This window comes from Podospora bellae-mahoneyi, chromosome 3 (genome assembly GCF_035222275.1).
Source record: "Podospora bellae-mahoneyi strain CBS 112042 chromosome 3, whole genome shotgun sequence".
NCBI classification, from domain to species: domain Eukaryota; kingdom Fungi; phylum Ascomycota; class Sordariomycetes; order Sordariales; family Podosporaceae; genus Podospora; species Podospora bellae-mahoneyi.
In genome coordinates, this window is record NC_085882.1 from 3,628,491 (window position 1) to 3,645,398 (window position 16,908).

Below are 16,908 nucleotides of genomic sequence, written 5' to 3' on the forward strand. Positions count from 1 at the left end.
ATCCTGAGCAGGCGTATCTTCGCTTGAAAGTCAAACATAGTTTTTTTTGGTATGGTTTATCTGATATCGATGGACGGAAGAATATGTTTATTGGTGGGGGAGTGTTACTGTTTCGAGGCTCGGGTTCAAGGCCGTGTGGGTTCAAGTTATTGGCATGATGAATGATGAAAAGACTGAATGAAGAAAAAGATGAAGGTGGCATACCGGCGAGATGGTAGATAGAAGCGGATCGACATGTATGATACCTACCTAACATTGAATTTTGGGATGAGATACCAACGTACACTGTAGGAGAACTCGAAGGATTGGACCTAGCGTGCATCGTCGTGTTCGAGGCCTTGAATGACCCGGGCATTGACGAGGCAATGGGTGGAGAAAGACTGGTGTTCGGTATCTCTCTTCGGGACAGTGTGTGTAATAACGGTGTCTGTTGCTGCCCAGACAATTATGTTATATTGGTGCTTGTTGAGGAAGAGGAACACGAGAGTTGCTATTTAGGTAGGGTACCTACCTTTAGTTTAAAACTGGGTTTTTAATTATAGATCCGAGCTTCTATAAGCCTCTATCCGAACCGTAAAGACTTCCTATCCTAGCTTTAGCCGAGCTCTAAAGCGTTCTATCCTAACTTTAGCTAGACTATAAAGTTTCTCAACTTGATTTTATCCGAAACTATAACTGTTTTTATTTCGACTTATTTATTATTTCTCTGGGATAGAGCATATAATTAGGTAAATATAGAATGCCTAACGATATATTATATATAGAAAAGGCCGGTTTAACGGGCGAAACTTTATACGTTCAAGTTTCAAAGTCCAAAAATAGAAGATCACCGTTATGGTTTTATACATCGTCGAGGCAGTGCCACCGGAAGCGGCTTTGGGAAGCTCATCACCAGTCATGCAGGTCTGCGAGATTTGGCCACCAGCTTCGTCAAAAGTATAGGAGGGCCCTTCTGATGAGATGGTCGTAACTTCTTAGGAAGATGCATAGGGCTGCATCGAAAAATAGTCAAAACACCCTTGAACCAACCCTTCTTTCGTGCAAAGCTAGGCTGGCTACCTTGTGATAAACAGGCTGCTGGTCTTGCTCAGGCAGTGTTTTTGGGGTTGCTCAACGCCCCTCGGCCTTCCATTTTCGGTACGCCTGAGCTTCTCATCACTGTGCCATAAGTATGAGGAGATGCAAATGAAACAGATGACATGACACCAAAAAGCAACAGTTATGGTGGTGACGACTCCTTCGGGCGATTGCCCATAACGCCTGCCAATGCATATATCAATCCTACAGCGTCCGCGCTGGTGTCATCAACCCATCAACTCTACTCCATTCCTTACTGCCCCAACGACAGCACCAGTCTGTATGACCTCCGACGCGCCCCCTGCTACCCGATGCTCCACCTGGGCAAGTAGGTCAAGCCAGGTGATCATAACTTCTGGCTTTACCTCCAACTTGACCAGCTCCTCCGACAACGCAGTGATGATATCCGCCAACGCCAACCCTTGTGTGACCTTGACGCTGTTGACGGCCGCCAAGCAGGCCGTCACATCGCTCGTGCTGAGCAGCGTGTTCATGATCTTCTTGATGATATCTGGTGGTGGCGCGGCGACGCACATGTAGATTGTGTCGACCGTGATGGTTTCGCGGACGATTTGGTCTTCGGGGATTTTGGGGGCGTCTTTTGGTTGGAGGGGTGTACCTTAGCAGCATCTGTTAGCAACAAGGAAAGACCGAAGGGCGGAGAGAAAAGGGAACATACCTGACGCATGGCAAGCCTGCAACACGTTCAGCGCTCGTCTCATATCACCTTTGCTGAGCTTCACTAGCGCGTCGGCCGCTTCAGGCTTGATCTTGATGTGCTCCTCGTCGATAACCTTGTCTACCAGCACCCTGATGTCCCGCTCCTTCAAGGGACTGAACCGAAATCTTGTACACCGAGACAGCAGCGCCGGGCTAAGCTTGTGGGAGTAGTTGGCAATAATGCAGAACCGGGTGTTGACAGTGTACTTCTCCATGATTCGTCTCAGTGCCATCTGGGCTGTGCTCGTCATGGCGTCGGCCTCGTCAAGAATGATCAGCTTGAAACCGGCAAGTCCTGTCTTGGAGGTCGATGCTCCAAGACTAAAGATCTGTTTCGTTGAGGCAAAGGTCTTGATCTGCTCGCGGACCACATCGATACCTCTGTCGTCGGAGGCGTTGAGCTCGAGGACCATCTGGCGCATGTTCTCGGCACCATAGATTCGTCGGGCCAGGGCGAGGATGGTGGATGTTTTTCCGGTGCCGGGTGGACCATAGAGAAGGAGATGTGGAAGGCGGTTCGAGTCGACGAACTTGTTGATGGTAGCGAGGATGTCTTGGTGGCCAGAGACGTCGTCGAGGGAGACTGGGCGATACTTTTCGACCCTGTTTTGATCTTGTCAGAGCTCTGAAACGGGCTGAATAGAGTAGAAGAAGAAACAATTCTCGTACCATGGAAGGCTGTCTTCGGCTTCAACTGGGAGATTGGCGGCACTGCGCTTGCCCTTGGCTGCATTGCTGGAGGAAAAGGTGACGTCTTTGGAGACGGGGAGATCAATGTCCATCTCATCTTCGAAGTCGGACATTTTGAGAGTCTTTTCGGGCGAGACTTTCTGTACAGGTCGTCGTAGTGAAATGTGGCGAGTTGAGAGAGCTGGTCTGGACTGCGATGGTTCAATTGCTAGAGTTGGTGATGTTCAAGGCTGCAGCGCGGGAGAACGCGGTCGACGCGTCTTTCCTTAATTGGCTGCTTGGCGCGTGTGTCAGTGGCTTGGGTGGGGTGTGGCTTAACAAAGCAACATAGCTCCACTTACCCAACTAAATGCCCCCACCTTCCAGAGGCTTAACGCCGTACCGTTGAACACCGTCCCACACGTTTAACGACCGCTCGAGATCTTGTGGTTTTGTGACGTCCCACAGCTATCAATAAGCATCATTTCACATGCTCACGATATCATGACAACTCTGGCTCCTGGTTATACAACAGATTCCACGCTTACGATTCTCGGCTACCAGCCCACCCTCGGATGCCACGGGTTGGCAACTCGGTAAAACCCTGTGCATCTCAAAGTAACTCTGTAGATTCCATGCAGTCTCACCGTCTTTCGCCATTTTTCCCATTTACGCAACCGCGCGGGCGTGGTACAGACGAAGACTCTTGTTCCCATTCGGACTTCGGAATCCTGTCATCCCGCACCGCATATTCAGGTTTCCAGTTTGCGAGGCTCGGGGTTAAGCCAGCCAGTCAGATCCCGGAGCTGACACTGACACATGTTCCCTGGCAGCTCATGATGCGAAGATGATAGAAGATGCTGTGCCACAGTTATATATCGGAGCCAAGTATACCTATGAACTCCGCCGCGGGCGGTGGACTATCATGTCCTGGTGAGGAAAGAGGTGCCGCAAATGTAGGTAAACAAATATTACGAGGCTCGATGGGCATCCAATGTAGAAGGCGAGGCAGGCCTTGAGGAACTTGCAGAGCCTCATTCACCATCTTTCTGACATGTCAACTTGGGTTTCATCACTGCTATGGTTCCTGTTCCGGCTCGGAAATCATGCCATGCCCGTGTGCGAATCCAACAGGGCGGTATGTGCCCAGCGTGGTCGCCTCCTTGTCGCTGCAATGCTGTGGGATGTATCGCTGATCCCAGAGCGAGCTCGGTCCACGTTACAACACAATTTGTAGCGTTTGTCAGCGCAACGGATCGTGTTGGTTGCAAGATTGCAAGGGCGAGCTACCCGGAGGGTCTTTCCTGGCGGCTGTCATTGGTAGCCTTTTTCCGATCACTGTTATTGGAAGTTGATCCCCTCTCTGTTCAGGATGTATATCTGGGGATATGTAGAGGTAATCAAATGGATATAAATCCTCTTTGGTGTCGCCTTCGGGTTCAATCAACTTCTTCCCACCTCGCCATTCACTCCCTGCTCTCAACTCAAACAAGCTACATCTTGCTTGATCAAACCACCAACATGGGAGACGCCCGAGATCTCACCAGCCCCAGCGGCCACCCCCCTCTCACCTCCCCTGAGAAGCCCGTCCTTCTCTTCATGACCCTAAACGCCTCAGGCCATACCGCTGGCGCGGCCCAGATAGCAAAGCACCTCCACTTTAACCGCGGCTACAAAGACATCTACTTCATCACCGGGCCCCGCTTCCAACCCCTCATCGAGAGTACTGGCGCAAAATACATCAAAAACCCCTTCGAGTACGACGTCCCCAAAGTCCAAGAAGGCTCCACCGAAGGCGAGGCCTTTTTCGAAGGAATGAAAGCCGTGTTTGGGGAGGCCATCGTCCCGTCGTATCATGTTTTGAGGAAGACACTCGAGGACATCCGCGTCGCTCATCCTGAGCCACGGAAGATTCTGTTCGTCCACGAGGCGTTGTCTCAGGGTTTGCTGCCGTATCAATACGGCTGCCCCTTACCCAAGGGTTACACCTCCCTCCCCAAGACCATAAACTGGCACACGAGCATCTACACCAGCTCCGACCCCGATTTTCCTCCCTTTGGTCTTGGTCTGAAGTACGACCCCACCCCTGAAAACAAGGCAGTCTGGAAGACCATGCACGCAGGAGGCAAGACGACGTGGAAGCCACTGATTGATCACTACGATCAAAAACTCCAAGAGCTGGGGTGCACCAAAAGGTTCACCGACCTGCCGCTTGATGTAGCCATGACCGGCGGGGACGTCACCGTCATGGCCACCACCGCCTCGCTCGAATACCCAAACGTGACCAAGGACCCCAAAAAATTCCGTCTTGTCGGTGGGCTGCCCGTCAGGGCGCTGGACAAGAACCTCGTATACCCCCCTTGGTGGGAGGAACTCACGCTCAACAGCGCCCTTTCCGACTCCGACCCGGCAAAGAAAAAGGTCGTCTTCGTCACCCAGGGTACCATCCACCGCGCCTACCACGAGCTGGTGATCCCGGTCATTCAGGCAATGGCTGACAGGGAGGATGTCTTGGTGGTTGCTACCCTGGGAGAAAAGGGGGAGCCGAATCCCCTACCAGAAGAGGAAACACCCAGGAATGTCAGAATGGTGGATTACTTCCCTTATGAGGCCATCCTTCCCCATGCAGATGTCTTTGTCTCCAACGCTGGTTACGGCGGGTTCATGCACGGGATCATGAACGGGGTGCCGATGGTGCTGGCGGGGTTGATCGCCGACAAGGGGGACGTTTGCCAGCGGGCGGCGAGAGCAGGGGTGGCGGTTAATTTGGGGGTGTCCAACCCGTCGGTGGAGCAAGTCAAGGAGGGTATTGACACGGTGTTGGGGGATGAAAAGTATAGACAGAGAGTGAAGGAGATTAAAGAGGAGAACGTCAAGGCGGATTCCCTGGGGCAGATTGAAAGTATTATTGAGGAGCTGCTGAGCCATGAGTAAAGTGAGCAGCAACAGAGAGTATTAGAAAGATAGTTCTTCATTTCCACCATTCCAATAGATTCCAGCTCATATGAGAAAAAATAATCTGCAAAAAGGGGTATCGCAAAGAGAAGTAAAAAAAAGTCCAAAGTCCAACAACCATCATATCATCATGCTCAGTTCCTCAATGGCCAACCCTCTCCATCCCAAGGTCTATTCATATTCTGTTGCGGCCGAATGATACGCCTCTCCTCGGCGTTGCCGCCTCCCATTCTTGTATTCTTTAAAAGGAAATCTACTTGTGTAATCCGGTGCTCTTTTCGCTTGATACTCGCTGATTGGTGGAGTGGCGGTCCAAGTGGTTGTGGCTGTGTCTGGTCGTAATTTGGAAGTTTGGTTTTGCTCTGGCTTTTCTCCTCGATGTCGTAGAAACCCAGAATGTCATCGACAGTGATGCTATCGCCAGTGTCGCCGCTGTGGTCTCTTTTGTGTTGGTCCTTGATATGTGCGTTTGGTGGTCGTGCTATGGCCGCCGCCGCCGTTCTCGAATGGATGTGTGGGTAAGAAAGGGGGTGTTGTTCAAGTTCAGGGCTGGCCAGTGTGGAGTCTACCATTGTATGGGATGAGCCTGTTGAGGAAGAGTCTCGGAGGTGGCCTTGGGTTTCTACTGTGTTATGTGGTGTCACGCTGGGTGTGGTTTGTTGCTGCTGGGCGAGTTCCTGTCGTTGGGGCGATGCCAGCGACTCCAATGTGATATGAGAGAGGTGTAGATTTCGGGGGTCGGGGGTTTCAAAGCCGTTGTGGGATGGATCCGGAGATGGGTCGGGCCTCTTCTTTTGATCGACCATGGTGAAGCGCGGCAGTTCGGGGTCGCTCTGCTCAGTGTGATGGTGGTTGCCGTAACCGATGGTGCTGATGCCTCGTTGCTTCAGGTAGAGGGGTCGCAGGGTTGGGATGCCCAGGCACACCAAGGCGACAGTGATCTCTGCGCCGGCCCAGATGAAATAAGGGGCAAAGTTTACTGGCCAAATGTCAGCTCCCGATCAGGTTGAACAACCAGGAAAAAGGCCGCCCACTTACAGGTAAAGTCATCGATTTTTAACTGGGATAGCACCACGGTTCTAACAACACCACAAGCACCAGCACTGCGAGTCGTTAGCTCATGTCGGCCAACTTGATTGTATCTTTGCTTACATCACACCCAGGCTCATGCCACTGGCCAAAAGGAACTTTTCCCGACGCGGCATCTTCAAGGACATGATGAAGAGCCAAGGGAAGATGGCGAAGAAGAAATCACAGGCGCTTGACCAACCTGCCTCGGAGTTAGCATGTCGTCATATCAATACAGAGACGTCCAACATACCTCCCAACCCAACACTCATGGGTTGAATCTGGATATTCCACTCTCCAGGCGTCCTCAGCACATCCCAACTTGCCTTCCTTGGCGTCGTCTGGTTCCACAGCATCACCACCAGTGTTACCGATGTGCCGACAGTAACAACAATCAGAAACCAGAGCGAAAGTTTCTGCCACTTCAGCTGCACAACCCGTAATAAGAAAAATCCCATGCAGAGCTTGGCGAGTGCGTTTCCCGAGATGGCGAAGCTGTTGGCAACATAGGTCCAGAAGATGGCCCTCGATGACTCGTCCGGAGAAAGAGTCCAGAAGCTGCGTCCCAACCCAAAATGAACAGCGACTTGAATACACGCAGCAAACACGAGCATGAATATTCCGGTCCATGCGTACATGTGGTCCTCGATGCCGACAAAGCGAACGATTCGTATGCGGGTGTACAGACGTAGGCCGACGAGTCCAAGAGACAGCGCCGTCATGGCCCACATGGCAATGGCCAGAGTGTGTCCCGCGTGCATCGTAGAGTCGACATTACTGCATCTGAAAGACTTTGGCCAAAAGGAGAAAAGAAGAATTTCTCAGAAGCACCTAACTCGGGGCCTGGCCTGGTTTTGAGATTGTTGGTAGGTACCGAAAAACAAAATGACGATCAGATGTGATTAATGCCTCGATACTTAACAGGAGGTGACATGACACCCCCAAAATCACAAGAACGATAAAATCCGCTTAATTGACTCGAGTCTGACGAATTGCAGCGGGATGTTGTCGATTCGTGGCTGCAAAGAATTGAACCTCCTGGTCCTTCCTTCCGGATTGGTCAACGGATACGGGCAGTTGGCCAATCAGATGCCAGAAATCCACCACTTACAAGCGCCGCCAACTGCCAAGACCCGACCTCTGAGATCTCATGGGAGGAAGCTATTTCTTGACCACAAACGTCGGAAGCGCTATCATGTTGCAACCTGGGGGCCCCATCAACTTTTTTTTATTTATTCTCCGGTTTAAGTATCGGCAGTGAAATTGAAAATAGGATACACGCACAATCGCGGGGTGAAATGATGTCATATGCTGCAGGTCGAGAACATCTACCCCGAGGTCGGCATCATGCTGTTGCTTGTTGTGAGTCAAACCCGTTCCTTGATCGCGAAAAGTCAGTGCCTGATTCTCGAACACCCAACAAAACATCAACAACCCACCTAGGCAACCTCCATCTCCCTTTGGTATATCTTATCATTTGCCTTACAAACCCCCACCGCCCCCGCCATGCAGCTAGCTCATCAATACAAATATCACAACCTCTGCGATCCTCGCCCTATGCTTATCTGTCGCCCCGCAAAGAAGCATAAATATCGCGCCGCCAGTTGGCCGGTGTGATGTCTTCCACACCCCACGGTCATGTCTCTGCCTCTTCCCACAACATGAAACACCGACATGTTGAGTCGAAGGAAGAAAGAAAGTGCGGTAGCAGCCGAGCGGCAAAGAAGGCACCTAAATTCCTCCCGCCAGCTTCCCGATATTAGGTCTTTGCGGCTGGCTAGGCGGACTATCAGCTTGGCCCACCCAGCTACCGGGGGTAATACTCGTCCGATCCGCGTGTGGTCAAGTAGCAGTCTGATCCTGGACCCCAAAAGAGAACTGCCAGAGATGAGTTGAATGTATTCAAAAGGTTCAACCTGGCATACTTCTTAGTATGCGCCCCAATACGCGGCGGACCGTGTCTACGTGCCTAGAAAACACGGCACATCTCGCTTAATGGGCGTGACTTTCAAGAATCCCTCGGCCACAACAACTCTTCCTTGGATCAACTTCATTCTTGTTCCAATTGCCTTATCTATTTGCCTTATCTATTTTCCCGTATTCTAACAGGGGCCGCCCGCCTAGGTAAAATACCACATAATATCCAATATTCCCACCAATAACTCCCCACCCAACCAGCAACACCCGCGGGCCTTAATAAACATACCTGAACCCATCAGCCCTGACATCTCCCACAGAGGAATCCGACACAGCACCCTCTTCAGCATTCTCTGCCCTCTGCCTTTCAGCCTTTTCAAGCTTTGTGTTCTCCCACTTGTGGAGATACCGTAACACAATCGCCAACAGACCAACAAGCAAACAAATAGCCGAGTTCGCGCTCCCTCCGGGGGTGTATTGCGGTGCCGCCGTTTGAGGGTACATGTACGAGCCGTAGATACTAGCCGTATTGCCCACCATGTTGGCGATGGCCACCGCTGCGCCGCGCTTGACCATGGGACGGGGGAACGAGTTGGCAATCCATGACAGGATGATTTGATCTGTTTACAGTTCGGTTAATTTCTTCAGCCTTCTGGGAGATCAGGCAGTGCTCACAAGCAGAAACGGCCCCCATGGGCATCAGAAACATGGCAAAGAACCTTGCCCCGGTGACTGTCGTACCAGTAGCAATCGCGTTGCCCACCGCTGATACCAGCATCAGACCAAAAATGTGGAGGGATCGATCCTTTGTCCGAGCCGACGTCCAGGTAACGCATACCGAAATCAAAAATGTGGCGAACCAGACAGGGGCCGTCAGCCAAAGCGTTTCGATCTTTCCGTAGCCTAGTGTTCCAACAATGCTGGGGAAGAAATACTGGAATGTCTGCGACAGTAAGCTGAGATGTTGCAGCAGGACAAACAGATAGAGCCGGTAGTCTAGTAATGCGAGCTTGGTGCCTTGCCAGACCGTCTTGGCCCTTTGGTCGTCGGACTCGTTGATGTCGGCCAGAAGTCTCCATGAAGCGTACTCTCGTTCTTGTGGACTCAACCAGCGCGTCGTGCTTGGGTAGTCGGGCAACACCCACATGGCTATCAGAGCAACCGCGATGGTAACAACACCCTCCTACTCAGCTGTCAGCCATGTTGGAGACACAGTCCGGCGAATACTTACGATAATAAACAACCACCTCCACCCAGCAATCCCCTGAGCACCCTCCATCTTTCCCAAAACAGCTGCTCCTATCAGCCCCCCAAACATGTTCGCCAACGCATTCCCTGAGTAAAAGTACGACATCCTCCTCGTCAATTCAGCCCTCGTATACCAACTGCTCATCAAGAACACGGCCCCCGGGAAAAACGGCGCCTCGACAAAACCCAGCAAAATCCTCACCACCACCAACTGCGCAAAGCTCTTGGTCGCACCGCTGCAGGCAGAAACGGCCCCCCAGAGGCACATAGCCCCCGTCAGGTAAATGCTCGGCCTGACTCTTGTTATGAGGAGGTTCGACGGCAGCTGGAAGATGAGGTAGGAGACGAAGAAGATGGACGTGGCGAAGTTGAAGTCGGTGCCTGACATGCCGAGGTCTGCCTCCAAGGTTCCCTGGCGGGCTTGGGCGAGGTTGGCGCGGTCGAGGAAGTTGAGGAGGTACATGAGGATTAGGCAGGGGAGGAGGCGGAGGTCGATTTTGCGGACGAGGGTTCGTTCGAAGGAGGCGTGCCATTCTGCGGATTGAGAGCGGAAGTGTTGGATGTCTTCGTTGGGTGACGGTGGTTTCTCGGCGTCGCTGGGGGGTTTGCTTGGGGATTCTGCATGGCCGACATGATGATGGTTAAGGGGTGATGATTTGGTGTCCATTTTCTAGGTAGTTCCAAAAGTTGGGATGACGGCAACAGTGACAGACATAGGACCAAAGGATGTGCGGAGACCCCCAGTTCATGAATCCCAGGTTATATCCGGTGACTGGGTGAGGGCTCTTGCCTTGTGTATTTGTACCAGACATGCTCAAGATTGGAAGGCACGATCTTATGCATGAGACAATCACGCACAGATAACTTTTCTCCCGGATGCCACCGCATATCTGCATATCTGCACCATCTTCCGCTCTTCAGCTCGCCGTTACTGGTTGTCTCCGTCACCGTCACCTCGTGTGTGATGATGCCAGTGATGCTGATCGCTTCTTCTCCTCACACCTCCTCCCTCTCCCCTCTCCCCCACTTGACCAATCGCCATCCCTTGTGAGCGCCATCCCTTGTCAACGCCATTACCCCAGATTTCCAGGATTCCATTCCGTGGAATTGCTCCACCAAACCGCCCCCCATCCTGCAGAGCTAGCCAAAAGCTTGGTCATCGCCTTACTCCGCTTCCCCGGATCTGTCGATTGTCGCTCGACATCCATTCCCTGCTTTGGGGCATTCGAGAAAACTGCCGAAGTCAATTCCCTGCCTTTGGCGAGCACCGCATCGAGTACCACACCATGCACATCACGCACACCACCCGCCGAACAAGCAAGCCTACGGCCGGATGCTGGCTCGTCCTCCCCTCCCCCTCGCCCGCTACCCACCACGTAATATCGGCATATGCTTCCATTGGAACGAATTTCCCCGCCATCGAGAATAGCATCTGTGCTTCGAAAATCAGAATGCTGAATGGTGCGGTTAGAGAGTGCCATCAAGTTGCAATCCCATTTCAACAACCCTTTCCACCTTTGTTCCCCAACCACGGCTGATGCCCAGCCCTGAGGCTCCGTGATAAGCTTCTCCAAGGTCTTGGGTACATCGTGTAGCGCCCCTTTCCAGCAGAGCTTCCCGTGCGCGCCACACGGCCGTTTGTGCTACCTTCTAGACCCAACAGATTGCGGCACGGTGGTTGGTTACTGGGAAAAGGGATAAGATAATAATTCACCAAAAGCCAGCATATTGTCACCAAAAGACGTATGTGCGTGCAACCGCACGTTGGGATGGGTATTAGCAGCAACCTCAGTCCCTCGACTCTATGTAGGCCCGGATCGCAACTCTCTGATCTCCGTAGATACACGCATCGAATCCTCTCCACCACCACACGCCCTTTTCAAGCCGATCAAGTCCAGTAGCGGAAACGAGGGTGTCTGCTGCCCAGCTCCTCGGCCTCCTCCTCGGTCAGACCCTCCAGACGGTGGTCGCGCTTTCCAGCGGCCCGAACCCTGTTCTCCCGCGCACAGTACAAGATGCCAAACAGGGCGCAGCATGCCGTGACGATTTGGCCAACGAGGTTGATGGTGTGGCCAGTGTGGTACTTGGGACCGTCGTAGTAGATGTAGGTCCAACTGCGCGGCGTGTTAGTATTTGACAGCGACGAAACCACCTAGGATGACTCACGTTGCGACGATACCACCAATGGTTCCAAGCGTGACAACATAGGCGCTGGTGACAGCCCGAACCGAAGGCCCCGCAGAATCTATCGACCAAAGTTAGCTGACGGCTCATGCAGACACCAACGGGTATCCGACTCACTGTTCATCGCCCAACTAAGGAAACCAGGGCCGCCCGGGAAAGCACCTATGGTGACAAAAAACACGGCCATGTAACGAACGTTGGTGTTCTCGACCCATCGCAGGATGGCGAAGCCAACCACGGCGAGGCAGGCAAACGAACCCAGCCAGACACCACGCTGCCCGGACTTGTCGCTGAGCCACGCCACGGCGATGGCAACCACGCAGGCGCACACGTAGGGAGGCACAGAGTAAAGCTGCGCTTGGGTGTTGGTCCAGCCGAGGTCGTTGAGGATGGTGGGCAAAAACACCGAGAGACCCTGGACGGTGATGTTGATGAGGAAGAAGGCCAGGGCGCAGGTGTAGTTGTGGATGCAGAAAACAGCAGCCTTGATATCGGCCCAGGTGACCTTCCTGGCGGGATCAGACCTGTGCTCACGCAACAAACGCTCAGCGGCAATCTTTCGCTCGCGCTCGTTGAGGAAGTAGGCGGTCGACGGATCAGTAGGCATCCAAATGGGCGCCAAAAGACCAATGATGACGGTGATGAGACCCTCAAAGAAGAAGATGTTGCGCCACGTGTGGATCTCGGCGCCCGCGGCTCCCCACGAGGGGATCTGGGACAAGGCGGCGGCCAGGAGACCACCAAAAGCACCGGCGATGGAAGCAGCCGAGACGTAAATACCGATGCGGAACAGGAGCTCGTTGCGCTTGTAGAAGCAGCTCAGGAAGAAGGCCATACCAGGCATGGCACCTCCTTCAAAGACACCCAGGAATGAACGGGCGACCATGAGGCCAGCAAAATCCTTGACGAAGGCGGTGCACAACGAGACGAGGCCGAAGCCGCAGACGAGAAGTGGGAGGTAGAAACGCGCTCCGATGGCCTTGAGGAGGATGTTGCTGGGCACCTCGACGAGCAGGTAGATGATGTAGAAGATGGAGAGGGCCCAGTTGAACTTGACGCCTTGCACCATGTCGAGGTCCCTGGCCAATCCTTGGATACGCGCATTGCCGATGTTGATGCGGTCGAGAAAGCACAGCATGTAGAGGAGCGTCACCAGAGGCACCGTGTGCCAGTCGATCTTGCGGCGGACGATGGCCTCCTCCTCCTCAGTGTAGTCGAACTCGAGCTCCTCGGAAGAGGTGCCATCCTTGGAGGTTGCCGTGCGCTCCTGCAACGACTGCTGGGCTGCGAGGACGTGTTAGTTTTCTCATCATTTGGGTCGCTGAGCTCTCTTGGTGAGCGGCTCTCAGCGCGATTCTGAGAGGGACTTGATGAAACAAACCGGGCAACTCACCGACTTCCTTTTCCACGTCGGCCATGGTGATGGGGGTTTTTTTTTTCCCGACTGCAACGGGGCACGTTTGACACCAGGAAGAACGTTACCAAGGACCGGAGTAAACAGTGCGGGTTGGCGGGTTGGTGGTCGAGGTAGTCGATGAACGGGGAGAACACAACAACAGACAAACCTTTCACGCTACCGACGAGGGGGGGCAGGCTGCAGGTGGAGGGTACTTATAAGGGTATCCGTTTGCCTCAGGCCGTGGGCCAGCTGGTTGGGAACGTCGCAGCGCCGTGTGTCTGGGGGTGGATTGGTGTGTGATCCAGACCAGGGACGCCAGCAGCAAGCACGTAGTAGATGTTGTACTCGACTACTACCCTCACTAAAGCTTTGCTATGTACATCCATGATGCTGGCATCGGCTGAGTATAACCGGTTTGGGTACGGTCTTGGTAGTGAAGCTGTTAACGACAGCTTACAAGGGTACCCCAGAGGGACGATGGAGTTGTCTGCTTAGCTAGCGCAGACTGGGAAAGAGAAACTTCACACGATCCTAGCTGATGGGCTAGAGGGGGAAGGGGGGGGGAAGGCTAAAACCATACCGCTGCCGCCTTGGTGCAGATTGGCAGCAACGACAAGACCATTTGCATTTTTCTTGGTTTCGGCAGATAGATTTGGGACCGCCTTTTTTACAGTGAATCTGGGGAGGGTGGACCGGAAGTATCAGGGCATCAGTGGGCATCAGGGCCAAGCTGGGGGGGTGCCACGGGGCGCCAAGATATGCCGAGACCTTAGTCAATCGGAGCAAGAACGCGGGGGAGGCAAAGCGGACGAGCCCCCGACTGGATGGGGCATGGAGATGCTTGCTTGCAATGCTTGTGGTTTGCGGAAACGGTTCGCCGTTGAACAAGTTCGGTCGAGCAGCCACCCGCTTCTTGGTCCAGATCATTCTGACGAGCATCTTGGATCTGGGACGCAGGCCAAGCACGCCGGCGTCGACGAGAAGCTCGAAAATAACAAGACAGACCACAAACAACGCCTTGTCCCTCGGTCTTCCCCAACGGCAATTGATATTTGGACTCTTTCAAGGTGGCGATCAGCAGCTTGCTACGAAGTATTCACGCGGGGTTGGGGCATGATGGATTGGGATTGGCGAGCTGCCATCCATTGCGGGACCACCAACCACATCCCCATCAGCGGTTCCCTGTTCCGGTCCCTGTGACTGTAACAAATCCCCTAGTGTTAAGCCCTGTTGAACGACGCTACACTAAACGAAACGGGAAACGGTTTGGTTTCTTTACCAATTCCTGCCTGGTAATTGGAAGGATTCGCGGGCTTCACCTGATTTGGATAAGAAATGCCATGTGTCATTGTCAGGTCAGTCAGGTTCGGGGGTTTTTTTTTTGGAGTCGAACAATTTCTTGTTGGTTGGAGAAAAATGGACATGGCAACAACAGAACACAATCGGCGACTTTGTTTTTTTTCTTTCTTTCGGGCCTTTTGGGGAACTGGTTACACACTATATCCAACGACATATGCAACTTTTATTCTGCCGTCAATACTTTCACTTAAAATGATTGTGTGTTGGGCGTGAGATAAACCAATCACCCCAGGGAAGGGGACCTTTGGTACACCCAGGGGGATTCGAGATTGGGGGAGAGGGGAGGGGGGAAAGCAAAAGGAGTGGTCACTTGATAGGGTTACAATCAGCCTGTTGGGGGAAGCGAATACTTTTGCCATATTGGCTGACACTTTTCCACTTTCCCCTCACCTCACACAACACACTTCAACTTACCGCTTCCCCATTCCGTTCCTCCCGTGATGGTTGCAGTAACATCCTTGTTCTGCACTATCAAACCACGCGATTGTGCACCATTGCGGATGACAGCGAAGAGCTTTTACCACGGATATTCCCAATGCAGCGGGTGTAATTGAGCAGTGGGTGAAGATGAGGTGTAAAAAGATAGGTATTGGTGAAATTGGGGGAGATTTTTTTGGAGTTCGTCCATCTGGATGTCCATCTGGATCTCTTTCTTGAAGTGGTCCAAAATGGCAAGGTGACATTGCATTCTTTCTTCCCCCGACGACCGATACTTTACTTCCGCGCCAGTGATGAGCAGAGTTACTGACGAATAGCATGCGCGCTAGTAGAGAAAGGTAAGGGTATGGTAAGGTATGTACTCCTACCGTGAACAGGGGGATGGCGTGGCGGGCGTGGCACACAGACACACACACACACACACACACGGGAGGAGGGGGGATCTTGGCCGCCCAACCCTTTCCAAGCTTTGGACTGGGCAACCGTGCACATACGGCTTCGGCAACGGGTGACGGTACATGAGGTGGCCCGATGGGTTTGTGTCTGACAGGTTGGTTGATACCTTCGTCATCGTGGGCGAGATGTCATCTGCCGTACCGTCGTCGTGGGTACCTTTACCAGAATCAACCGATTCTCCAACTTCTTGCCCTTGATGCCTCCACTTTCTTCCACTTGATCATTCACAGAGAGGGGGATCTAGGGGAGGGGAGGGGAGGGGAGGTGAGGTGAGGTGGTAGCATTGCCAATGTGCCGGGACTGCTGACTGGCTGGCTGGATGACGGGTTCCAGAACGTGGAGAAGATTGGGTAGGTGGATTGAGCCAGCTCCAACACTACCAACGTGCCTGCTTATATTGTGGATAACTTACCCGAGTGGGCGGGTTGGTTGGTTTTTGTTGGTTGGGGGAGCGGTAGTGCATATATACTCGGTGATAGGGGGGTCAAAATGGGTATAAAAATCGCGGTTGACCGTCTCGGACTCGGGGGTCAAAGGTTCGGGATTCGGGACGTGTGTTCTCGCTGGATGTTGTGTTACAACCAAGACGCTTTGTGTTGCACGAGCTTTTGAGACAGATGGCAATCAAGATTCTAATATGCAATGTTAATCGGAGGTATGGGGGCAATAAGTTTTCACATGAGTCGGGGAGTGCCCCTGAATGGTATGTGGTGACTGAGGTGGGATAACATCCGATTTGACTATATGGTGCATACAAATGGTGTTGTTGGTCTGACATCCTGCTTTTTGTTGGGTACTCTGGTATCGCCATGATGACTGTTGGTCTGGCTGCATTATGAACCCCCTGATGGGGGATTTTTGGATGAGGGTTGAAAAGTCTAATCAGCCCGGATTTAGGAGTATGTCCGTAGATGGATGCACTTACATGATGGACACAAATTGATGTTGATATGAATCCGAACCTAACCGGCAAATGCAAGAGGTGGGCAAAAGGTGGGCAAAAAAGTGGGCGGTGACTATGAATTCATTGCCACGGTATGTTAGACTTTGTAACGGTCTTTTAGCCATAGCTGCGGTCCGAACCTTATACTCTAAGTCATGTTTTGATAAAGTATGACGCCTCACACCCTTTCAGTTTCATCTAGAGCCCTCTCCACCAAAAGACCGCATGCAATTATAGCTTTGGGTGGATATTAGCAAGACAGGTCATTGTTTATGCATCTGTTCTGATGTTAATGATTATGACAAATACCCTAGGTTATGCTTTGAGCCACAATAAGGTTCTATGTCTCTTTGAAGTGGCTGGCATAATTAATGACTTGGCCTTGACTTGCACTCTATCTAACCACAGTCTTTCCTACCTGACTCTATCATACATCCCCATCAGGTCCCTTTGAATGATTATGTCGTTGTGAATA

General features: G+C 52.5%; 5 protein-coding genes across 5 annotated transcripts; 1 reads left to right on the plus strand and 4 right to left on the minus strand.

The window, feature by feature from the left end:
* Positions 1-743: 743 nt before the first annotated feature.
* RFC3 (Subunit of heteropentameric Replication factor C (RF-C)) lies at positions 744-2,962 on the minus strand. The gene is made up of 3 exons (XM_062878277.1): positions 2,467-2,962; positions 1,757-2,400; positions 744-1,696 (listed from the first exon to the last, which is right to left on the minus strand). Exons 1-3 carry the CDS (start codon positions 2,598-2,600, stop codon positions 1,305-1,307), a joined length of 1,170 nt encoding a protein of 389 aa, XP_062734047.1. The 5' UTR covers positions 2,601-2,962; the 3' UTR covers positions 744-1,304.
* A 584-nt stretch (positions 2,963-3,546) lies between these two features.
* Positions 3,547-5,400, plus strand: QC761_311480 (uncharacterized protein; the record flags this gene model as incomplete). Its single annotated transcript, XM_062878276.1, has 1 exon — positions 3,547-5,400. One exon carries the CDS (start codon positions 3,547-3,549, stop codon positions 5,398-5,400), a length of 1,854 nt encoding a protein of 617 aa, XP_062734048.1.
* Positions 3,947-7,446, minus strand: QC761_311470 (uncharacterized protein). The gene is made up of 4 exons (XM_062878275.1): positions 6,743-7,446; positions 6,574-6,691; positions 6,460-6,524; positions 3,947-6,400 (listed from the first exon to the last, which is right to left on the minus strand). Exons 1-4 carry the CDS (start codon positions 7,248-7,250, stop codon positions 5,556-5,558), a joined length of 1,536 nt encoding a protein of 511 aa, XP_062734049.1. The 5' UTR covers positions 7,251-7,446; the 3' UTR covers positions 3,947-5,555.
* A 1,085-nt stretch (positions 7,447-8,531) lies between these two features.
* QC761_311460 (uncharacterized protein) lies at positions 8,532-10,321 on the minus strand (the record flags this gene model as incomplete). The annotated part of the gene is made up of 3 exons (XM_062878274.1): positions 8,532-9,026; positions 9,082-9,589; positions 9,638-10,321. 3 exons carry the CDS (start codon positions 10,319-10,321, stop codon positions 8,683-8,685), a joined length of 1,536 nt encoding a protein of 511 aa, XP_062734050.1. The 3' UTR covers positions 8,532-8,682.
* Positions 10,322-11,542: 1,221 nt separating this feature from the next.
* On the minus strand, positions 11,543-14,630 carry QC761_311450 (uncharacterized protein; the record flags this gene model as incomplete). Its single annotated transcript, XM_062878273.1, has 4 exons — positions 13,232-14,630; positions 11,956-13,122; positions 11,821-11,899; positions 11,543-11,768 (listed from the first exon to the last, which is right to left on the minus strand). The coding sequence occupies exons 1-4, from the start codon at positions 13,254-13,256 to the stop codon at positions 11,543-11,545; spliced, it is 1,497 nt and encodes a 498-aa protein (XP_062734051.1). The 5' UTR covers positions 13,257-14,630.
* Positions 14,631-16,908: the final 2,278 nt, after the last annotated feature.

Coding starts and splice junctions, on each gene's coding strand:
- RFC3 (XM_062878277.1), bottom strand. CDS start 2,600: ATGTCCGACTTCGAAGATGAGATGGACATTGATCTCCCCGTCTCCAAA. Junction 2,401..2,466: donor GCCGAAGACAGCCTTCCATG/GTACGAGAATTG, acceptor AGATCAAAACAG/GGTCGAAAAGTATCGCCCAG. Junction 1,697..1,756: donor GCAGGCTTGCCATGCGTCAG/GTATGTTCCCTT, acceptor GATGCTGCTAAG/GTACACCCCTCCAACCAAAA.
- QC761_311470 (XM_062878275.1), bottom strand. CDS start 7,250: ATGCACGCGGGACACACTCTGGCCATTGCCATGTGGGCCATGACGGCG. Junction 6,525..6,573: donor GGCATGAGCCTGGGTGTGAT/GTAAGCAAAGAT, acceptor AACGACTCGCAG/TGCTGGTGCTTGTGGTGTTG. Junction 6,401..6,459: donor AAAAATCGATGACTTTACCT/GTAAGTGGGCGG, acceptor ACATTTGGCCAG/TAAACTTTGCCCCTTATTTC.